At 39.5% G+C, this 23,182-nt stretch overlaps 1 protein-coding gene across 2 annotated transcripts in view; it reads right to left on the bottom strand.

Annotated features, from left to right (window-relative positions):
* The window catches only part of igf1rb (insulin-like growth factor 1b receptor), a 90,954-nt gene that overhangs the window by 8,490 nt on the left and 59,282 nt on the right, over positions 1–23,182 (bottom strand). For both annotated transcript variants that reach the window (XR_008302613.1, XM_026930589.3), the window contains exons 8-20: positions 22,884–23,125; positions 22,626–22,793; positions 22,149–22,353; positions 16,719–16,993; positions 16,386–16,519; positions 12,357–12,522; positions 12,063–12,153; positions 11,650–11,720; positions 10,398–10,627; positions 10,161–10,268; positions 7,105–7,264; positions 6,662–6,791; positions 4,079–4,213 (exon numbers count right to left, since the gene is read on the bottom strand). Coding sequence is in view for 1 of the 2 variants with exons in the window: in XM_026930589.3 (XP_026786390.1) it covers positions 4,079–4,213; positions 6,662–6,791; positions 7,105–7,264; positions 10,161–10,268; positions 10,398–10,627; positions 11,650–11,720; positions 12,063–12,153; positions 12,357–12,522; positions 16,386–16,519; positions 16,719–16,993; positions 22,149–22,353; positions 22,626–22,793; positions 22,884–23,125 (2,115 nt within the window). In the remaining variant the exon portion in view is untranslated. The remainder of the gene's footprint in view (positions 1–4,078; positions 4,214–6,661; positions 6,792–7,104; positions 7,265–10,160; positions 10,269–10,397; positions 10,628–11,649; positions 11,721–12,062; positions 12,154–12,356; positions 12,523–16,385; positions 16,520–16,718; positions 16,994–22,148; positions 22,354–22,625; positions 22,794–22,883; positions 23,126–23,182) is intronic.

Below are 23,182 nucleotides of genomic sequence, written 5' to 3' on the forward strand. Positions count from 1 at the left end.
GGGAGGAGGGAGATGGAGGGGGAGGTGGCTGCAGCACCTCCAGCTCAAAATGGCTGCACGCACAGTTCAGAGGAACCTGGAGAGTTGGTTTGTGTGTGGCCATCTGTCACAGATGCAACAGCACAGACACACAAAAACACCCAACACAAACACAAAATGTGTTACAGACTCCTGACCGCACATGGAGTGTCAATTGACACTACACTGAGAGAAATATGGATTAAGACAGAAAACTAACGATGGGTTTCACTATGTTTTCAAAAACGTGGACTTCCACCTGACAATTTGGATCAGTGCATCGATTTAAAAGGCAACAACTGAAATGAATCAATGCAACAATCAAAAATCGACAACTAGTGTTTAAAAATTTATTCTTATTCTTATTACATAATTAGACTAGCAAGGTGATTTACCCATATCTCTGATACTTCTAAAATAGTCCAGGTTCTGAAATAGTCTCTACGTCATCACTCGTAAATTAACAGTCCACAGTCTGAACAAAGGTGGTCGTCAGGTGGACTACTAAATCAAATCCAATCGTACTGTAGCAGATTCAGTGGCACTGTCAAACATCAAATCAAGTGTCATGAGTGGAAATCATAACATGTGGAAGCCTGAGGTTTACACCCCTAATTTTCTACCCCATTTCACACTTCAAGGAATGTGCTAACTGCAATCATCCACATACATGAGCATCCAGATGCCTGTGATTGGCTACTGTCGCTTGTACTTTTGGTTCTTGCTGTAGCTCAGCTTCCAGCAGCTACCTTTCAATGTTTAACCAATAACGACTAGAAATGACTGTAAGTTAATTTGCAGTGGCTACATTTTGTTTTGTAGTGGCGCTTCATATTACCACTTTTGACTAATGCCACAGACTCAAACAAATAAGACACATCGGTTTTGAATGTGACCCAGCATTCCGTTTTTATTTTTTAAAACAATCAATGAAAGTCTTGCCGTTCTGACTTAACTTCTCTAACTTCTCTTGTAGTTAGGCTCTTTTCTGATGAGCTGCTTTAGCTAAGTAATTTACAGAAATACATGTGATTGGATAAACTGAAACAGAGGCTCTGCTACAGAAACCTAGCTGGCTCACGTTTAGAAAATTAGAGCTGCCGAACTATGGCTAGTTTTTATACATTTAGCAGCTCTACTACTGTATTCTTTCCAAGTATTTGGTTGGTCCAATGAAATATTTTGCTGGGTCTGCATCCAGACCATGGTCCAACCCTTGCATTACGACTGAATGTTTGGTTAATCAATTTATTTTATGTATAAAAAGGACTCAGTGACAAAGGTTATTAAATTCTACCCAAAAACACCACACTGTGACACAATTTAAAATGGTCAATCACTTACATAAATGTGACAGAACATAAGTAGCTATTGAGTTGAACTGCTCAACTGCTGTGTAAGCAAATGTGTAATTAACCATCACAGATGTCAAGCCATCATCAATCTATAAGAGAAAAGTCTTTACTCAAAAAGTATTTAGTTTGGCAATACAAACAGCTGATGCAGAAATAATACATTCATCATATATTGTATGTCTTCAGCAAAGTTATAGTATAAGTGAGTTAAAAAAAAAACAGAGGGCAGACTGCACATTAAGGACTGTAAGCTACACCTCATTATAGTCATACTGGCACTCCAGCTACTGCTCTTTTACTAACACACATAGGTACGTGCACACACACACACACACACACACACACACACACACACACACACACACACACACACAGCTTCATTACGTCAGTCCATGCTATTTAAAACTCAGCTGGGTAAAACCATCGTGTGTCTTGTGATACGGCTATTGCACATGCAAACACGCAGAGGCTGGGTAACTGCATGCCAGCTGCTCTTAGATCCTGGAGCAAAGAGCTGAGCAGTGAGTGGACTCTGGGAGGTAGAAGCATAGATGTAAGGTATCTAGTTGCCTTGTTAGTTGCTAACTACGTTTATCCATAAGTGCTTCTGCTACATTAACAGGGGCGAGAATTGCTCATAAGCAATTCATGTCTATGGTGAGATACAGCACTACACTACTAATCTTACATCTACTAATACTAACTAATACTAACCCAACATCACAATCTACTATTAAAAACATTACTGATGTTGAGGTAAAGGGAAGCTAAACCGTATTAAAACAGTAATAAACAGTAAACTCACCTCATCAGCCTGAATTAACTCCTGTATGAAGTTCCTCAACTTCAACTTTATTATCCCTCTAGGGGGACAATATTTTTGCAGCAATGTGCCACGCCATAACCACATCAATACAAAATTTTCATTAATACAAAACCAGGGAGCATCGATGCTCACTATGTTCCCTTACTGGAAATGACGTCGTATTTTCTGAATCCTCTCAGCTAGAAAAAAATGGCGGACGAAATCTCAGCCAACTTCATCTACAAATGTAAGTAGCTTGTTATCGTTGTTATAGCTCTCAAATGATTACTTACGTTAACGATTTTTAACATTATTTGACGTTCTATATACTGTTTGCTTGACTTAAGTGTTCAATGATTTAAAAAAAAAAATAATCCACTAGCTAGCCTATGATCGTGCTTGAAGTAGCATGACAGAAACACGTGATTAAGCTAACAAATCTATATGACATATAATGTGAGAAAGATATCGATCCTGCCTGTTGTTGATAAATGCCAGTGGTGACGTTTTACAAAGCGAGTACATAGTCATGTCACCAGCAACTGAGTCATCAGTGTCCAAATGTGTAGTGAGCCAGGGTCCTTACCAGTGCCCGTGAGAAAGGGAGCTGACTGAGACACACCCTCTGATTTCAGCTAAACTCCACCAATATGGACCATCAAGAGGACAGTGCTTTGATGTGCATATCTTAGCCTGAAGCAGCATCTAGGTTTCGCATATCTATGGCTAGAAGCTGAACGCCTCAAAGTGCACTTGGAAACAACATGATTAAAACCAGTATGGAACATTTTGTAAAAATAATCTCATAGGTAACAATGCTGTGTGCTGAAACGTGTCGAAATTTCCAGTAAATTGTTAGTTGATACACACTTCCACGCACCTGCTAGTCTGATTAAACACTGACAAGAGAAGCATAGCAGAAAGCAGACTTGGGTCTGACATTAAATTCTATCAATCTTTAATCTGATATTTAAAAGCAGACATAAAGCTGTGTATCCACCACATGATCTACGTCTTTTAAGAACCCAGCACTCAGGAACTTTCCATCAGAGGAAACAGGATGGATTTTACTTCCTTAAGTGCGATTCCAGATATCTTTTTGCTCCTTTTGTGCTTACTTTTCCTGTTGAGCATAAACTATTAGGCTATATGCACATTATAAGGTTCATGGCACAATTCTGATTTTTTGCTCAGATCTGATGGTTCACATTCTTAACCGCAAGTGACCCATATCAGGTACACAAATACTGCGGGGGGTACACAAATTCCAATCTGACCAGGCTCATTCATGTGGCATGGCCACTTAACAAATATGTAGCCAATCTAGAACCACATACGAAAGTGGATTAGGTTTGATTTTAAAACATCCACGTGAATGTCCACACTGTAATAAAAAAAAAAACAGATTTGTTTCACTTCAACCTGGAAATGTGAATGTAGCCAAAGAGTGAGTGTGCCTTACAGAACATGGCTGGTTGGTCAAAAACACCTTTAACAGATTAATATCGGAGTAGGCATTGCAGAAGAAATTCCCAAACACAGCCAGACAGTACTATGGACATTTTGCACTAGAAACAGTCTCATAGTACAAAATTGTGCTGTGTGTGCATACGTCCACTGTTTGCGTGTCATTGGTCTAAGAAGCTGTAAATATGTTTATTTAAATAACCACACATTCACAGGATGAAGCAAAAGAAAGATGCTGTGACCAGTCATCACTCTGTTTCTGTACTTTTAGCATGTGCTGTTGTAGTAAATGGTATACACATGTGCAGTAATATAATCCATGCACTGCTGTGGAAGTGCAAACCAGGAAATGTGTAGTTCTCATTCAAGACTGTTCAAACAGTTCCAAAATGAGTTTCCAAAAAAAATCTGAGAAAAGAGAAAGAAGACTCACATCATATCGGGGCAGTTGTCAGGTTTGTCTAGCAGACCTCCCTCCATGACAAAGCGCAGAACCTGCTCATTGGACATACCCTGATAGGGCTGCTCTGCCAAGGTGGCTATCTCCCATAACACCACACCAAATGACCTGGACAGAGAGAGAGAGAGAGAGAGAGAGAGAGAGAGAGAGAGAGACAGAGACAGAGACGGGTTAACATACACATAAGAACAAATAAACCTGGCTACATTATGGCTGCTCAACTTTGGACCAACTTTGATGGAGCAATAACAATAACAAGCTTTTTTAGTGTATAAAGCCACATAACGATACAGAGTGTTTACAGGGATTAAAGCAAAAAAAAAAAAATCTTCTGACTGAAAACTTTTTTCTCAGGCTAAGTCATATTCCTATAACGACACGATTTAAATACTCAAAAACAATAGCGTTTTAAGGGAAGATGATGTTGTAGAATAGCTTTTCTATTACAAGTTTGAGCAATTTCAAAGCTGTTTGCATGTACCTCCGTTGTGGTGGTTGTTGCACCAGGCAGGGAGGATGTGTACTGGAGAGCACGAATGGCAGCTTTGTGACTAAAAAGCTGCACTGATCTCATACATGGCCTCTCTGCAATCCAACTGATGGAAATCCATCGTAGCGATGGAGAACTTTAATCCCTGTGTTTATACTGGTTTTACAACACCACTTCTTAAACATCCTCACGGATGTAGTCTAGTTTACTTTTTGCCCTATTAGTGCTGCCCTGATCTTAATCTGACAAACTCTTAGGCCTGAGAAACATCTGTCTGTAAGTACATCCTTATAAACAAATCATTACATAGCAATGTCTGATGCTGGTAACTCACTTCAGCAGCAGCTTGTCTGATCACTACCACTATGAAATATCAGTGACAACACCTGATGATGTGAGATATGTGAGATCTTATACTTAAACACTAGCAGGGAGAAAAAAAACAAAAAAAAAAAACAAGTCTAAACAGCTATAAGAGAGAACAAATCAGATTTTGAGGAATACTGTTCAGATGAGCTGCCTCTGCGAATATTACGGTGAAACTCAGAAGGATTTCTTGTGCAGGTTTCCACAGAAACGCTGTCAGATGAGAGTCACACAAGGTTAATGTTTCTACCTCATGTCCACTGTGATGAGGCTTGCTTGCCAACTCTGCTTGGAACATATAGGAGGAATTCCCCTCCATTTCCTACCACATATATTTTAGAATGAGAAATATGTGTCTATGTAATTTGCGTGTGTTTCTGTTGAGCTGTATGCCTTTTGTCCAATGTAGTTAAGCTTATAGGTGTAATCTTTAAAAACAAAATCCAGACAAAGTAGAAGAGCTGCATAATTGATCACATTTTAATCAGCACAATTTTGGGTTCCTTATACAACAGCGCTGTTGAATTCTTAAATCTGATTTGTCAGAAGGTGTTGATTTTATATATTTATCTATCTATTTTTAAAATTTTATTTATTTATTTTAACAGCATCTCTAATTGCAGATTTATATTAATGTATTTGTTCTAATACATTATTGTTTCTATAGTACCGCTTACACAGGGACCTATAATGCAGTCCTTAAACCTAATCTAAGACTAAAACGGATTAAAAACATTCTGTTATTTAGCAAAGAATAATCGTTGATATGGTGAGGCCTTGTGTGAGGAGACTTTATTCAACATTTACAGAAGGAGTCTCCAGTCTGAGTGCTTTGTAACAGTTAGAGGAGAAGCTGTTCCTTTAAGTTTTCCGCTATGGGAAAGTCTTCAGGATGTAGGGTTTGCAGTTTGCAGGTTCTTCGTAACATGCCAAGCTACATTTTTGACTATTTATAGCTGCTATAACATAAGTGATAATGGCAATTAACTTCAGCTTGTTTCACTGCTGATCCACAACATTAAATGCAACTATAAAAAGTACAGTATGTTGTTCTTTACTTAATAAAAATGGTAACTGCTGGCAAAATGATGGTATAAGAGGAATGAAACACTTTGGGAAAATGCTGCTACTGGGAAAAAAAAAGAACTCAGGTGGTTACAGTGCAACAGCTAGAATATTGATTAGCTAATATTACATAATGACTAACATTAGACATCAAGTTTTTATTGACTATATTAATAAATCATGCTAATATATTCTAACTGCGTATTTGGTTGCATATTGGAGGAGGTAATATCTGTAATTTGGTTTAAATGAATCTGTTTTTGGCATTTTAAAGATTATACTGGCTACGGAACAGTTTTAATTAAAGGATTTTTTCATTTGAAAGAATATAAGCTTATATAGTACAAATTCTGTTTCCTGTTGATTTCAGTACAGTATCATAAAGTACATAAAATTCCAAAATGGTAATAAAGCATGTGATTCTTCTACATATTCACGGTTATATGCTTAGTAGACAAAAATTTTGGAGAATATTTTTCTATAAAAACATGTACTCCATCAAAACAAAATTCAGACAGTATTTGTGCACGCGCGTGTGTGTGTGTGTGTGTGCGAGCGCGCGCCTGCCACAAAGGCAAAACTCGTACACCAGAAGAACTATTGCTGAAAAGTAAATGTATGCAATGGAAGCTTACCACACGTCAGACATGGTGGTGAAGACGCCGTCTTTGAGGGATTCTGGAGACATCCAGCGCACAGGCAGCAGGCCCTTTCCACCCTTTCTGTAGTAATCTGTCTCGTAAATGTCCCGCGTCATGCCAAAATCTACAAAGCCAGGACAAATGAGGTGAGATTCCACAATTTCTATATAGCAAAGCCTGTTGGGCAGCCAAACAAAACATGGAGCTTATAGGCTTAAGTTTGCACAAAGCTTACTGATTAATAGCAAAAAGAATCTGAGCACGGCTCAGCCAGACAGCCAAATTCATTTGAACTGACTGAATATAAATAAAAACACATCTGAAGCAGATGTTGCTGCCTAGCTAGAGTGTACACATATTTATTAAAACCTCTTTTTCCATTCCACTAGATCATTGTGGACTAGGGGAAGAAAAAAAAAAAAAGATTCTGAAACTACCTCCAATTTTGACAGTGAAGTCTTCAGCCACCATACAATTTCTGGCTGCCAAGTCTCGGTGAACAAACTTGTTGGCATTGAGGTATGCCATGCCGTCTGCAATCTCTCCTGCCATCTGAATCATCATCTTCAGCGGTGGCAAAGGCAGGCCGGATGTGTTCTGAGGATGAGTGGAAGAGAAAAATGAGAAAGGCAGAAAGAGCCTCAAGCACTGACAAAATACATCGGCAGCAAGAAGCACACGTGTTTACAGCCATGTTCTGCAGGACTGCAGAGTTGGCTAAAAGGTCATTAATAGGTCATCTGAATGGTCAAGGCTAGAATGGGACCCTACAGTTACATCTTGCACTTACAGTATAGCACTTATACAGGAGGAAGACATAGAAGCCAATTACAATGTTTAAATGGTGAGAATAATCATGTGAAACAAAAAGTGATTGGTGTTAGTTGTTTCTTTTAATTGTAATGCATGTGGGTCAAAATATGGTGACAAACATGTCCCTTGACTTCTCAGTCATGTAAAAAAAAAAAAAAAAAAAACGCAATTAAAAAAAAAAAAAAAAAAAAAAAAAACCATTATATAACACAATGCTTTATTAATTAATATTAAATTGTTTGAATTTATATTGTTTTATATTTTTTTTATAATTATTCTTAGAATATGTCAAGTTCCTGAAAAACCCCATGTCCCTTTTATTTTTTCCCCCCACTCAGTTTGTTTTCTTATGTTAAGCATTAGTGCAAGGTCTAACAAACGTGTATAAAATAAAAACAAAATAAATAATTAATAATATAGATAATTAAAAAAAAATGTTTGTCCCTTGATTTCATGTCATTGGTGTTATCGGTACTAAAACCTTTACACTGAAAATACAAAGCTGTGGAGAAGTACTTTCAAGGTCAAAGTTCAGAGAAAGAACAGGTTTTTCAAGGGTGGACATGGTGAGTTTCCCTCTAAATTGAAAAAGTAATTCATTTACCTTTAAAATGTACTTTTTTTTTTTCCACAGGGGCAATTTACACGTCATTGGTGTTACATTGTTTAACGTTTATGTAAAAGGCTTCTATTGAAAAACAATGACTGAATTGTAAAATTGATTGATTTTAGTTTGACCAGTGGTGTATGTTTTCTAGACATTGTTGCCACCATCTTGGAAAATGAATCTTTTATGGGAATTCATCACTGGTGTTACAGTCACTGGTGTTACAGCCCTTGCTTGTGACACCAATGACAATGAGCAGCACCAGTGACTAATGTTAATGATAAATTTTTTATGATGAGGAAATATATATATATATATATATATATATATATATATATATATATATATATATATATATATATATATATATATATATATATATATATATATACACACACACACACACACACACATACACACACACACACAGTCTAGACACATCCTTCAGGCAAAAACATTGATTGCTCCAAATGTAGTTCCTTAATTATTATGTAGTTCCTTAATTATTTAACCTTGAAATACTGGAATTATGATAGACGTTCATGATTTTATGCATCTTAGTTGTGAAATAAATAATCATATTCCTTATCGTTTACAGGCAACAGATCCCAAGACCTGGAGTGCGGAAAAGCAAAGCACGCAAATACCAAAAAAAGATTCAAAAGCTACGGTAAGAAATAGAAGAAAGATGTAAACAATGTAAAGATGCAAACAATGTGAAATATATATATATATATATATATATATATATATATATATATATATATATATATATATATATATAAAGGATCCATAGACTGAAGGAAAAAAAAATCTAACCCTAACAGTCCCAAAGAGAATACCAGAGCTATCCTGAATGAATAAATGAATATTTCCATGAGTTCATTCATGTTTCGATAAGCTGTTTTAAATAATTTGTTATTAAAAAATATTTTAAATATGTTTGTAGGTATTTATGCAGTCCTTGGCTTGCTATTAAATGTTGGTGTTATAAACAATGTTGACTGATTGTGAGAAATATTGAATAAACAAATGGCCTTTGAAATAACACAGTATAGAGTCATTGGTGTTATTGGATAAGACTGTCTCTCAGTTGTCATTGTTTGTTTTGAGTGTTAAGTTACTTTATTTTAAATTAACCAATTCATAAAGTTACCCATATTATAATTTAAACATTTAATCTCAATTCCTCATAGTTTTATATGAAATAAAAATTTGATATTAAAAAAATACACTGGAATTGACTTACAGACATAAATATTTAAAAATAACTTTACATACCAATTTTGTTTCGTTGTATAAGTATTAATAATTCCTAGATTATGTGACTACGCCACTGGATTTATTAGATTACATTTTATGAGCAAATAATGATCATTTTAAGTGCTGTAACACCAGTGACAAAAAACATGACACATTTGTTATAAAAACCAAAATAATAAAGAACAAAAATCAAGTTGCCCCATATGACTAAAAATATTAAACATTTTGAAGGTCAGAATATCACACTATTTCGAGAATGACCCATCCCATGTACTTTGCCAACTCTCAGGGTTAAAAAAAAAAATTAATTAAAAAAAACCAGCTAGTACACACTATTTGTAGAAGAACATTGCATGTCCTTCTCCCTGCACAAATGAATCTCATGGCTACCAGTGCACACTTGCGACTGTTCAATGTTATAGAAGCATTATGAAAATAAAATGTTATTGTGCTCATCAGTATAATGGCCACAGTTACTGAACTGCAGGTGAACATGCAAAAACGCTCAACAAAAGCTTGTCTTTTAGCTACGTCAGCTGGTTAGTTTTGACTGTGACTGTCTGATCCCGTATCCAGTAGCAGTGCTTGTGCATCACTGACCTGCTGCAGTATAACTGTGCTCATTTTCTACCATCATAAACAGCACATAGCCTACAGAGACATACATTACCTGCTAGATAGCTAGCTAAAAATAAAAGGGAAAAGGCTTGCTTCATTGTGATCTCACAGCAGATCGTGAGCTCAATATCGAGGTTTTTACAGAAATAGGAATTTGAAAACACTGGGATTGTAAATTTGCAGAATGTTCACCTTGTTGGATCGTAGTGTGCGTAGATAACTCTTCAGATCACCCTGTGTCATCAGCTCCATAATGACTAGAGTGGGCTGTCCCTGAGAGACCACGCCAAGGAGACGCACCTGCACCGTTCACCACATTTATTTATATATTAAAAAAAAAAAACACTTAAAACTCCAAAAATGGGCAACACAATTTAACAAACAGCCAATTATGTTTAATAAACATAAACATATCGTCATCCCACGTACCACATGGTGACAGTTGAACTCCTTCATGACGGAGGCTTCGTTGAGGAATTCAATGCGCTCATGCATGCTGGCAGACTCATTAACTGTTTTGATGGCCACCCGGGTTTCAGGCTCATCCTTGACAACACCCTTGGCGATGCCCTCGTACACCATGCCAAAGGAGCCTTGACCCAACTCTCTGCTCATGGTGATCTTTTCCCGTGCTACCTCCCATTCATCAGGGACATACACTGGCAAAGGAAAGCAGAACTCAATCTAACCAGGATTCGTCATTTACTCAAGCATTAAAGGAATACAGCTACAATGTTTGTAGACAACCACGACATGACTAATGTTCAAAGTTTGCATCTCTCTTATGCAAGGCTAATGCTGCTAACAAATAAGGAAGGTCTACAGCTGCCAGATAAGCACTGTACAAACTACATGGCTAAATCATCACACTCCCCTCAGAGCAGGTCGAGCTGTTCAGCATATCTTTATATGACATGGTATTAGACAGTTTTATTGATTTGTTAGTTATATTAACCCTATAGCTCCATTGCAAAACTGAGGTAGAAGCCTTCAGACATCAAATGTATTGGATGACTGACTATATTTGGGCTAAGTAGAAAATTGTGCAAATTTAGTCTGTAGCCAAAGTATTCCTTTAAGACCTGTGGCTCACGTGAAATATTGGTAACATCTGAAAATAAAGCAATAAGTATAATCCTCTCCTGAGTAAAACATTGCATAACGGATCCCACACTATGACACATTCTCGCAACAGGAAAAACAAGTCAGAGATAAGGGTTATTACGGACTGATAACACGCATACACACTTTTCATTCACTCCTCCACACACACACACACACACACACACACACACACACAATTAGACAGATAGTTTTTCCTGTCAGCTCATGGTTACTGCACTCTCCTCACGATCCACTATATGGCCAAAAGTTTGTGGACACATGACCATCACATCTATATATGCTTTTTGAGCATCTCGTTCCAGATTTAGTCCCCTTTTGCTGTTATGATAACCTCCACTCTTCTCCGAAGGCTTTCCACTAGATTTTGGAGCGTGGCTGTGGGAATTTGCCCATTTAGTCACAAGTGTGTTAGTGATGTCAGGCACTGATGTTGGGTGAGAAGGCCTGGGGTGCAGGCAGGTCAGCTGTCCACATACTTTTGGCCATACAGTGTATATTTCCATTTGTAATTCTATTTCTGCTTTCTCTATCAGTCTAGACTTTAGATCTCACTCACCTTCAGTTGCACTGAGGTACTCAGGGTTGACTGAGGCATACAGAACTCCATTTCCCAGCCTGTCGCTGTTCCTACGAATTCCAAAAGAACATTTCTCATCCACCAAAAGCCACATTAAATACATTTAACAGTGTTTTCAAACAATTGCTCTGTTTTTCCCCTGATGAGCTAGCCTAATGAAACTTCACCCAGTCTACCCTCACATAAAAGTAAAAAAGCAGACGGCAGTGTTTCAGACAAACCCCTGAAGCTTGCACTAAAAGTGTGAAAAAAAAGTGCTTCATTAGTGCTACACTATTAAACATTTTGAGTGGAAAGAAAAGTACAAACAGGCTTCTTTAAGCTTAGATTAAAAATAGTGTTTATGCAAACTGCAAATCATGAAGGCTTATGACAACCCATCAACTACATACCTTTTCTTATTGAGTACAAACATGGTTACTGCAAGGACCACCAGGATCAGCACAATGGGGATGAACATTAAGTAGAGGAGGTTCTCATAACCTGCATTTTCACAAGCAAAGGGGAGACAATGTTATTCTATTTGGGGCCTTATTACATTTCTATTGAGTGCTAGAGGAGGTCATACATAGCACTACAATTACACAAAACCCTGCAATTATGTGTAATTCAACAGGAGAAAACAGTGCTGTTTACAAAGCATGCAAGGCAGTCCTGTTGTGTAAATGACCATAGCAACTACTTACGTTCAGCCTGTGGGACGTAGAAGACTAAGGGTTGTGTCCATGAGCCATTTCTAGCCAGTGAGGTGGCCCTCACACGGACCGAGTAGTTACCAGGGCCAAGGTTAGTGAGCCGTACACCTCGATGCTCCTTATAGTGTTGACGGGACACACACTCGTGCCTCTCCAGCTGAGATACAACACAGTCACAATCATTCAAAGTAAATTATTTATAATTATTTATTATAACATTTGCGTCTTTTGTAAATATGAGTGACTTCACATTAAATGATGAACTGAAATTAGCAACATTACTCAAACATTTACATTTATGGCATTCGGCAGACGCCCTTATCCAGAGCAACTTACAGAAGTGCTTTGAAGTCTCTATCAAATAAAGAAATCCTAATATTGGTTCACTAGATCATGGACTAAAAATACCATAAATTGAAAAACCCTGTTGGGGAGGTAATACAGTAAGTAGTAGTAATACAGGTTTTTTAAGTGCTAATTTATGTACTCCCAGAAGAGGTAGGTCTTTAGATGTCATTTGAAGACTGCCAGTGAATCAGCTGTTCAGACATCTAGGGGAAGGTCATTCCACCACCTAGGTACCAGAACAGAGAAGAGTCTTGATGCATGCCTTCCTTGTACCCTGAGATGGTGGGACCATTCGAACAGTGCCAGAGGATTGGAGCGAGCGCGGTGCAGTGCGGGGTGTGATAAGTGCTTTGAGGTAAGTGGGTGCTGGTCTGTTTTTGGCTTTGTAAGCAAGCATCAGTGTTTTAAATCTGATGCGGGCACCTACAGGAAACCAGTGAAGGGAGCGCAGCAATGGGGTGGTGTGGGAGAACTTAGAAGGTTGAAAACCAGTCATGCAGCTGCATTCTGGATCATTTGCAGAGGCAGACCTGGCAGAAGCAAGTTGCAGTAGTCCAGTCTCGACATGAGGAGAAATCCACATAAGCATGTCAGATGAGCAATGTGAGAGGAAAAGGACAGTCGATTGTCCATGATCACCCCAAGGTTGCACATAGTGACCGAAGGTGAGAGAGAGTTGTCCATGGAAATCACAAGATCCTGATGTGGGGATGAATCACCTGAGATGAATAGCAGTTCACTTTTGCTGGTAAGTTTCAGCTGATGAATTGTCATCCATGATGAGATGTCTGCCGGACATGCTGAGATCTGAGAGGAAACATGAGCGTCTGATGGCGGGAAAGAGAGGATGAGTTGAGTATCATCCACATAGCAGTGTTATGAAAACCCATGTGAAGATATGACCTCACCAAGAGATGGAGTATAGAGGGAGAACAGAAGAGGACCAAGTACTGAGCCTTGTGGGACACCAGTGGAGAGACTGGAGAATCCCCTCCATGTCAACTGATATAACTGACCTTCCAGGTAGGAAGCAAACCATTGCCATTTTGTGCCATGAATTCCAAGACTCATGAGGATGGACGAGAGAGTCTTGTGCTTGACTGTGCCAAATACTGCTGAAAGGTTGAGAAGGTAGAGATAGAGAGATAGAGAGACAACTGGTTGTAGACAGTGCGTTTCAGGATTCTAGAAAGAAAAGAGAGAAATGATACCGGTCAGTAGTTGCTGATATCTGAGGTATCCAGAGAGGTTTTTTTTTTCAGGATGGGAATAACCCTTGCTCTCTTGAATGCAGTTGGTACATGATCAGATCTTATGGAGCCATTGATGATAGTAGTGATGAAGGAGAGGAGGTCTTGTGAGATGGTCTGGAGGACTGTGGAAGGGATTGGATCCAGTGGGCAGGTGAAAGGATTGCAAGACCAGATGACTTGCAAGATCTCTTCTGTTGCTAGATTAGAAAAATGTGCCAGTGAAAAAGAAGAGGAATCCTGAGTGTGTATTGTAGGAGTTGGGGTAGGAGTGAAGGTCCGGCAGATTTTTTTCAATCTTCCCGCCATAAAGGTGGCAAAGTCTTCAGCAGTCAGGGAAGACAGACCAAGAGGAGCCGGCTGGTTTAGTAGTGAAGATGTTGTGGAGCTTGTGAGGATCTTGTGCAGAACTTTCCAGATTTTCATTGGAGAAGGCAGTCTTAGTGAAAGTCACTTCAGATGAGAATTTGGACAGGAGAGCATGGTAAGATACAAGATCTGTGTTTCTCTCAGCTGTTCTTAATTCTCTCTACCTGCTGTGCAACATATCTGATAGCCAAAGACCAGGGCGAGAAATCTTCCTGGGTTTTGAAAATAGAGGGCAGAGGAGGTGTGTGCGTCTGTGGCTACTCAAATTGTAGGGAGGAAAAGGAGTCAGGATCTGGAAGGGATGATAAGGTGCAGGAAGATACGGAGGAAGGGGAGATCGAGTGGAGGTTTTGGAGAGTGGGAGAGAAATATTGATAGCTGGTTTTAGGTAGGCTACCAAGTGATGATCAGAGATGTGGAGTGGGGTAGCATTGATGTCTGTAGCTGGAGAGGAGCAGCTGAAGACCAGGTCCAGGGCATTTCCTCCCAGTGTGTGGGAGGGCAATTGTTGAATATCAGGAAGAAGGAATGCAGAAGGCAGAAGAACTTGAGCTTGTCGAAGGGGAGTTTGAAGTCTCTGAGGACAATGATAGGGGTGCTGTCGGTAGGAAAGAGACTGAGGAGGAGCATGTCCATTTCTTCAAGAAAGTCACCTAGGGAACCAGGAGAGCAGCAGATGACAATGATGAAGGTACATCAGAGAGGTAACTGTAACTGCATGGAATTCAAAGGAGGAGATATTGAGATGGGAGAGAGGTGTGAAGCACCATCTCAGAGACAAAACAGCAAATCACCCCTGCCAGTTTCTCTTGGAGTGTGAGAGAAAGCATAAGCAGAGGATAGAGCAGCCAGTGTAGCTGAGTTCTGAGGAGATATCCAGGTCTCGGTTAGCGCCATAAAGTCAAGAGAGTAGCTAAAGCTGTGATGAAATTAGCTTTCTTTACATCAGACTGACAGTTCCAGAGCCCACCTTCCACCATTGTTTGAGTCTGAGACAACAGTGGAGGGTAAAATGAGGTTACTAGTAGTTTGACCTCTGGAGGGTGGATGAGAGCTTCTGGGACTGTGAGGTGTGATGACAGAGATAGGCTTTAGTCACATGCCCGCAGCCTAGTCAGGAGTGAGGTCAATGAGTTTAAGTAGGGCTGAGAGGGAACTGGTAACACTAACTGAACAAGAAGAGGTACCAAACAGTACTAAACTTAACATTTTCTATCTAAATTTATGCTTTTAACCGTTGCAGAATATGCTTCTGACTGCTGCACACGCGGGTGATAACCTTCAATATATCTTAGTAAGCCCTGCCCACAATTCACACATTAAGGGAGACTGAAACTACTCTTGATTGAACTACACTACACAATTGACAAAACTGATAATGTGCCACACACAGAATATAATGAAATCTTTACCAACATATACTGTGTACTGTGTGAGTTTTATATATATATATATATATATATATATATATATATATATATATATATATATAAAAAACTCACACAGTACACAGTATATGTTGGTAAAGATTTCATTATATTCTGTGGGAAATGAGGTTTTGTACTATTTTTTCAGTATAAAGTGCTTTTCAGGCAATGTGACACTTTCAAGGATTTCAGGCAAGTTCTTGAGTTTAGCACAGGTACAGCCTATGTGCATTTTATGGTCGTGTGACCTACTAATGCTCAAATGCAACTTGCACAGCTACAAGCCCTGAAACACGCACTTATAGTAAAGGTCAAAACAGACTGTATTAAAGTACATAATGTGCTTGGAATTTTTAGTGTGACAACCATGCATACATTCAACAAGACATAACAGGGGCTGCTTATCCACTGCAAATTGATAATAATAAGACATCTGTCTCCCGGCCAAATAGTAATTTTAACTGCTCTATTACGGGGACACCATTTTGTAAGCAGAAACTCCTATTCTTCTGAAAAACAATGTCCCAAGCTTACAAAACCTTGTTCTGGGCATTTCTCATAAATAATAACTAAACATGAGCCAATCCATACAGATTATAGCATGTGAGAATGGAGGGATGGAGCACCTCGCCTCCCAGATGGAACTGGATCTCATAGAGCAGGATGAGGCCATTGGGTTGTGCTGGTTCAGGCCACTTCACTATCACAGAGTCATCCAAATCTTGCCATGTCACTTGGCCTGGGATGTCATCCGCTTTGTCTAGGAGAGGCAGAACAGAACACACTCACCATCATAATACACACTGTAGTGAAAGAAAGGAAATATTCCTCAATTTTGACACTGAATGAAAAGAAATGGAAATGCAACTTTTAAGCAGGATGAGCATGTCTAATCCACTTGTCCTGGCAAAACACACACAGATGCAAACATTAATTTTGATGTGTGTTTATGGTCTCACCTGCTGGTTCGGTGCGGGGGAAGGCGAAAGCAGGGGCGCTGCACTGCTGGATCTCCTCATTGCAGGCATGCAGGTCAATGCGGTACACAGTGAAAGGCTGCAGGTCATGAATTTCAGTGCTTGTTTCTTCCAACTTTCTCTCATGAAACTCTCGAACATGTGGTTCTGGGGCTGAGGAGTTGCCCTCACCTAGGTTCCCGCTGGCACCAAACAGAGAGTGTAGGAAGGTGGAGTTAGCCACTCCTGACACGTCCCTGCGCTGCCGTAGGCTTGGTCTGAAAGGAAAAATTCAAATTAGTGATATGATGAGAGGCAGAGGTAGGATTGGGTGTCAAAATTGTATATAACTATATTTTTTCAATTGTGTACGTTACCATGTACATCATAGTACTCTAGTAGTTCTCGTCCATTTTGTGTCTGACCGCGACTCCCCAAAAACGTAGGCAGGATTTTGCAACCCCTCCCGGTGTATATCAAAACCCCCACCCCCACCCCCACCCCTCAAGCAACCTGAAAGCTCTTTGGCTGTGTAATACACTTCAGTTGTAAACACATTACAGCGCTACATCTGCTGCCACTCCAAGCACGTTCGTAACTTTGATGGCTATCCAATGCACAGAAAAACATGACATTACTGACCAGAACTAAGCTAAATAACTAGCTATTCTTGGTTAAGCAGTGCTGCACAGTTAGATTTTTTTTTTTTTTTTGGCTCCACATGCCACCTTTGCTCACAGCCACTCTGACAATGTGATTAATTGCATTTGCAATTTAGATTAACTTTGATAGAAACTATACTGGTATAATGCCCTATCGAGGCAGAGAATGATTTTATCTCAAGTGATCAGAAGAGACATAGTAACACATTAAAAGGCATTTGTGTGTGTGTGTGTGTGTGTGTGTGTGTGTGTGTGTGATGGCCAAGGGAGTGGGGTATCAGCCTCCTGGCTATTCTAATCCACTCCAAGGGAGAGAGTCACTCACTTCTTTGCCAAAGCAAGCACAGGCTCTGTCCTCAGATGATCTGGCAAGGATGCTACCTCCCTCTCCACCCCTCAAATGTCCTCCATATACACACACACACACACACACACACACACACACACACACACAAACACAAACCGCCACAGCTGGTTTCCATTCCTTTAAACTCTCTCACACTGGAGCACTTTGTCACTGCATCGCATACGAACGCTGAGTGTTTCTCACGCCTGCTGGACATTCACATCGCAGGCCAGCATACCACAAAGATCTGTCTGATTCAACTAACAGAGATCAACATGATCTCTTTTTCTCCAGTTCCGCTTTTCACTCTGCCAGGCACAAACATACATGTCCATTCATTTTTCCTCTCCCGGTCATTCATTTTCTCATCCCCTGATCAACCTCAGGCAGTCTCTCCCTCTCTCATCTGTTTTTCCTCCACTTCCTCCACTCAGCCTCTGCATCTTTCTTTCTCTCCAGCTTCAGGTCCCCAGCTGGCCCCCCTGCCTGCGAAGCAGCAGTCGTTGATCAGACCCGCTCTCCAGCTGGAGGGGATATTCCCTTTATTTCATCGCTATTCCAGATGGCATTACTGTGCATTTCCTGGCAGCCGATACAGGCCGAGCTGTTTGGGGGGGAACTGCAACTGAAAGGATATGATTTCCTCTGCTCTCAATCTCCCTCTTCTTCTCAGGAATTCTAAACTTGAGGCACTTCCTTCAATCTCAGTTTTCAATTAAAAAAAAAAATGACACATACAACGTGCTGAGTGCTAGCAGGATTACAGACATTTTGTAATCACCCAACACGGACCAACATGGAGAGAAAATGATTAGACAGGCACGAGACTTTCTACGGATACAACAATGTATTGTAGAGATGCAGAAGTGGTCCTGTGACCTCAAGTCATTTTGTTCCTACTCTGCTTTAAAAATAAGCTAGTATAAGCTTATATCACTTCCAGACATAAACATATACTTCATCAGGACCAGCTAAGCTCTGGACCAGAGAATGAAAGGGAATGCACAATGATTCATAATTGTGCGCGAGTGTGTGTTTGTGTGTCCACCAGCCTATACACAGCTGGCAGGTAATGTGACACAGATGTGGTCCCTCATTACAGCCCAGAGCACCCCATGTACTAGTCCTCATACATCAAAAAGCACATTCAAGCTGTGAATCCTCCATTTATTTAGCATAATCTACATTGGGGCGGATAAATCTGTAGCCTGGGCATCTGGGGCAAGAAGATTGTGTGTACAGGCATTTCGTTTTTTTTTTTTTTTATTCGTAGCTGCCCAGTGCACAAGAAGGATTAACAACCAAAAACAAAAAATCCTACAACCTTATGAAAACAAAAATTCAATATTTCAAGCAATTTCCCTAAATAGGTCCTAATATAATCAAATGAAAATCCATATGACTGTAAGATATCACTCATCGGGTGCCATACCATGGTTGCCCCTGCGCTCTGACCCCCCACTTCCTAACAAGCTGGGATTTGTAAAGAAAAGAATTTTACTGTACTGTAATGTATACAGTCCCCTTTGAAAGGATTGGAATGGCTATACACAGAACACATTTGGGTTTGAGATCACAATTTCAGCGTTCATTTCCTGATATTTGTTATAGATCTTATGCAGATGTGTTAAACAACTTAGAATATGACATCTTTTATTTGAACCTACCCATTTTTCAAGTGTTCAAAAATATTAGAACATATGACTGACAGGTGTCTTATTGCCCAGGTAGGCCCTGTTAGATTTATTGTTTAAACATTTAATAGCTCCGAATGTCTACTCTCGGTTTGAGCCCTGGATTTCTGGGAAAAGAGGGAAAACCAATCAGAGCCATTGCACAAGCATTGGGCATAGCCAATACAACATTTTGGAAAGTCCTGAAAAAGAGGTTGGCCAAGAAAAACAACAGCAGTTGATGACAAACATCATGTGAGCTGTGAAGAAAAAATAAAAATAATAGTCAGTGACATCAACAACCTCCATAGGGCAGGGGTGAAGGGATCACAGTCCACTGTTCGAAGAAGACTTTGAGAGCAGAAACAAAGAGGCCATACCACAGGATGCAAATCAATCATCAGCAGTGAGAATCGGAGGCCAGATTGGAATTCGCAAAGAACTACAGAGATGAGCCACAAAAGTTCTGGAACCAAGATTAATCTCTACCAAAGTCACAGAAAGGTGATACCAAAAAATAAAAGCTCATCAGTCAAGCAAGGTGGAGGTAGTGTCATGGCTGAGGCTTGCCTGGCTGCTTCTGGAAAAGGCTCACTAACTTTATTGATGATGTAACTCATGATGGTAGCAGCAGAATGAATTCAGAATTCTACAGAAACATTCTGTCTGCCAATTTACAGAGAAATGCATCCAATCTAATTGGGAGGAACTTCATCATGCAGCAAGCCAATGACCCAAAACACACTGCCAACACAACAAAAGACTTCATCAGGGTTAAAAAAGTGGAAGGTTTTAGACTTTTAGGTTTTAGGCCAAGTCAATCACCTGACTTTAACACAATAAAGCATGCATTTCACCTCCTGAAGAGGAGACTGAAGGGATAAACCCCCAAAACAAATAACAACTAAAAGAAGGTGTGGTACAAGCCTGCAAAAGCATCACAAAAGAAGAATGCAAAAGTTTGGTGATGTCAGTGGGTGAAGCAGTTATTTGCAAGCAATGGATATGCAAATATTAGGTGTTATTTACTTTAAGACTTTCTGTTCCAATACTTTTGTGCACCTAAAAATTGTGTGGTCTCCCACCAAAAGTGCCATATTCCAAGTTGTTGAACACATCTATAAGTAAATATCAGAAAATGAAAGCTGATATCCTGATCTATCGTCTCATATTCATCTTTTGATCTCAAACCCAAACGTCTTCAGTGCATAGAAAAAAACCCCAAAGGAATTGGCCTTGCCTTTTCAATAATTTTGGAGGTGACCATATCTAACAAAGACTACTACTTCTTATTTTTTTCCCACAACACACTTTCTGAGCATATAGCATATATCATCAGTACGTCTATAACATCAAACAACTGCATATTTCATAAACAAGTTAAAATAAAAACCAGTGATTAAATTAAGCCTGCTTAGGTCCAGGCAGAAGTTAGTCTATTATGTTTCAGCTATTACTGTTGTATCAGGGAACAGCACACACCATTATCGGCAAAAGTTTGTGGTCACCTGAACATCACGCCCATATGTGCTTATCGAACATCTCATTCCAGATTTAGTCCCCATTTGCTGTTACAATAACTGCCGCTCTTCTGGGAAGGCTTTCCACTAGATTTTAAATAAATATGAATAAATATAAATGATGCTCATACTCAAGTTCCTTTTAACACACTTAGCACTGCTTGTCTTTGTTGTACACAGTTGTAGATGAGAATTGATTTATAAATCACACTGTCTGGTGTCACCCAGATTCCTCTTAAGGTTCTCAAGGTTTCTTCCTCTTGTTGCCTCAGGGAGTTTTTCCTTGCCACTGTCACATCTGGCTTGCTCAATAAAGAAAAATTTATTTAAAAAAAATTTAATCTTATATCTGGATTTCTGCTTTGTGACAACGTCCACTGTTAAAAGAGCTATACAAATAGAACTGAATTGAAATTTGTATTGAATTTTGGAGCATGGCTGTGGGGATTTGTGCTCATTCTGCTACAAGAACATTAGTGAGGTCAAACACTGATGTTGGGTGAGGAGGCCTGGGGTGCAGTCAGCATTCCAGTTCATCCCAAAGGTTTTCAGTGGAGCTGAAGTCAGGGCTTTGTGGAGTTCTTCCACTCCAACCTTGGCAAACCATGAGTTCATGGACTTTTTTGCGCACAGGGGTATTGCTTCCAAGGCCCACATATGTGTGCGATGGTCAGGTGTCGACATACTTTTGGCCATATAGTGTATGTGTGTTTGAGCTAATATGGTTCATCAGACCATAACTTAGAATAGTGTAGTATTATTTCAGCAAGATAGTAAGAAGCAAAAACTTGTTCAAATTTATTTAATTCTGCTCCTTGTTGCTACTTGATTTTTGTGAATACTGAAATGCCTGAACTATTTTTTTTTTTAATACGACACTGCTAGTAGTATTTTGCAACATCAACCTATCCAAAACTAAAAAATAAAATAATATATTTTTGCCATATAATTCATACGATTAAGATTGCAGTAAGAAAGAGAAAGCCTGTACTGCAGGGTTATTACTCTCAGCCTACCCCGAGGTTCACTGGGTTCACGCTCAATGCTAGTTTAATGCCAAGGAAAGTCAGGCAAAGGATGCATTAATACCAAACCCAATCCCAAGGTTGATCTGTCTGGGTAGGAACAAACAGGAAGGCTCCTGCGATAGCTTTTGCTCCACTGTGACTGTGTCTAAGGACAAAACAAAGACCGGATAAGAAAAACAAATAATTTTTATTTCCAAATCCTACCTGGGCTGGAAGATGCTGTTGTGGAGGAAGTCTTCAAAGGCTTTACGGTAGATGATGTCGTCCCTGTTCTTTTTGAGATCTAGTTCTGATTTAGGGCAACGGCAGCAAAGGGTTTTGTTCTGCCCTGCTGAGTCTGAATTGGTGGGCTTTATGTTCCCAATGACGTCTGCCAGGCCTGTGGAGAATCTGATGGGAATCTTCAGCTCTGTGAAAAGATAGAGGAGGAAAACATTCAGACATGAGAACCAATTACACAGAAACACAATTCTTTATAGATACTAGGGCTGCACAGAAACGGGTGAAATGATCATAATGATTAATTTGTTTAATATTAAAATTATTTATCCTAGATTTTAAGGCAATTTAGGAAGAAAGTCTTACTGTGCTTTATAAATTCACTTAAAAACAGGATTTTCTTTCTAATTTTACATTATAAGCCTGTATGTGAAGTATATATTACATAGTTTTACACTAGACCTTTAGAGCAGTAGTTGTGCTGGTAGAGCTCATGGTCTTCTTCCAGCTGTTGCCAACGAAGCAGATAGTAGATGTGATTCCCGTTGGGAGAAACAGGAGGAGACCACTGAACCAACAGGCTTGTGGATGAGTTGGAGTAGGCGCGAATATCAACAGGCATTGTAGGTACTAAAGAAAAAGGAAAAAAAGGTTCAAAACTTTGCACCTTTTCATAGACCATTATGTCATTTTGAAGAAGAGTTCGCATCTCCTCTTTACCTTTAGGCTTAGTGAGAATATAGACCACTTCGCTCTTGGCCCCCAGAACGTGTGTGTCTATGTCCTCCACTACCAAAGTTACAGTCTTCAAAAAGATGGCGTACTGTGTCACGGGTTTAAGGCCTGATAGAAGGACTTCAGGGTTTCTGTTTTGGTCCTGAGGCGAGTCCACATCCACCATCATCCAGCTGTTGGACCCACAACCATCCTGATCGTCAAACTCTGAGATGTTCTGAAAAGGCCTGTCACAGAATGGAACCATCACATAGACCTTTACAGAGGTGAAAATATTTAATGTG

This window comes from Pangasianodon hypophthalmus, chromosome 11, assembly GCF_027358585.1.
Source record: "Pangasianodon hypophthalmus isolate fPanHyp1 chromosome 11, fPanHyp1.pri, whole genome shotgun sequence".
NCBI classification, from domain to species: Eukaryota; Metazoa; Chordata; class Actinopteri; order Siluriformes; family Pangasiidae; genus Pangasianodon; species Pangasianodon hypophthalmus.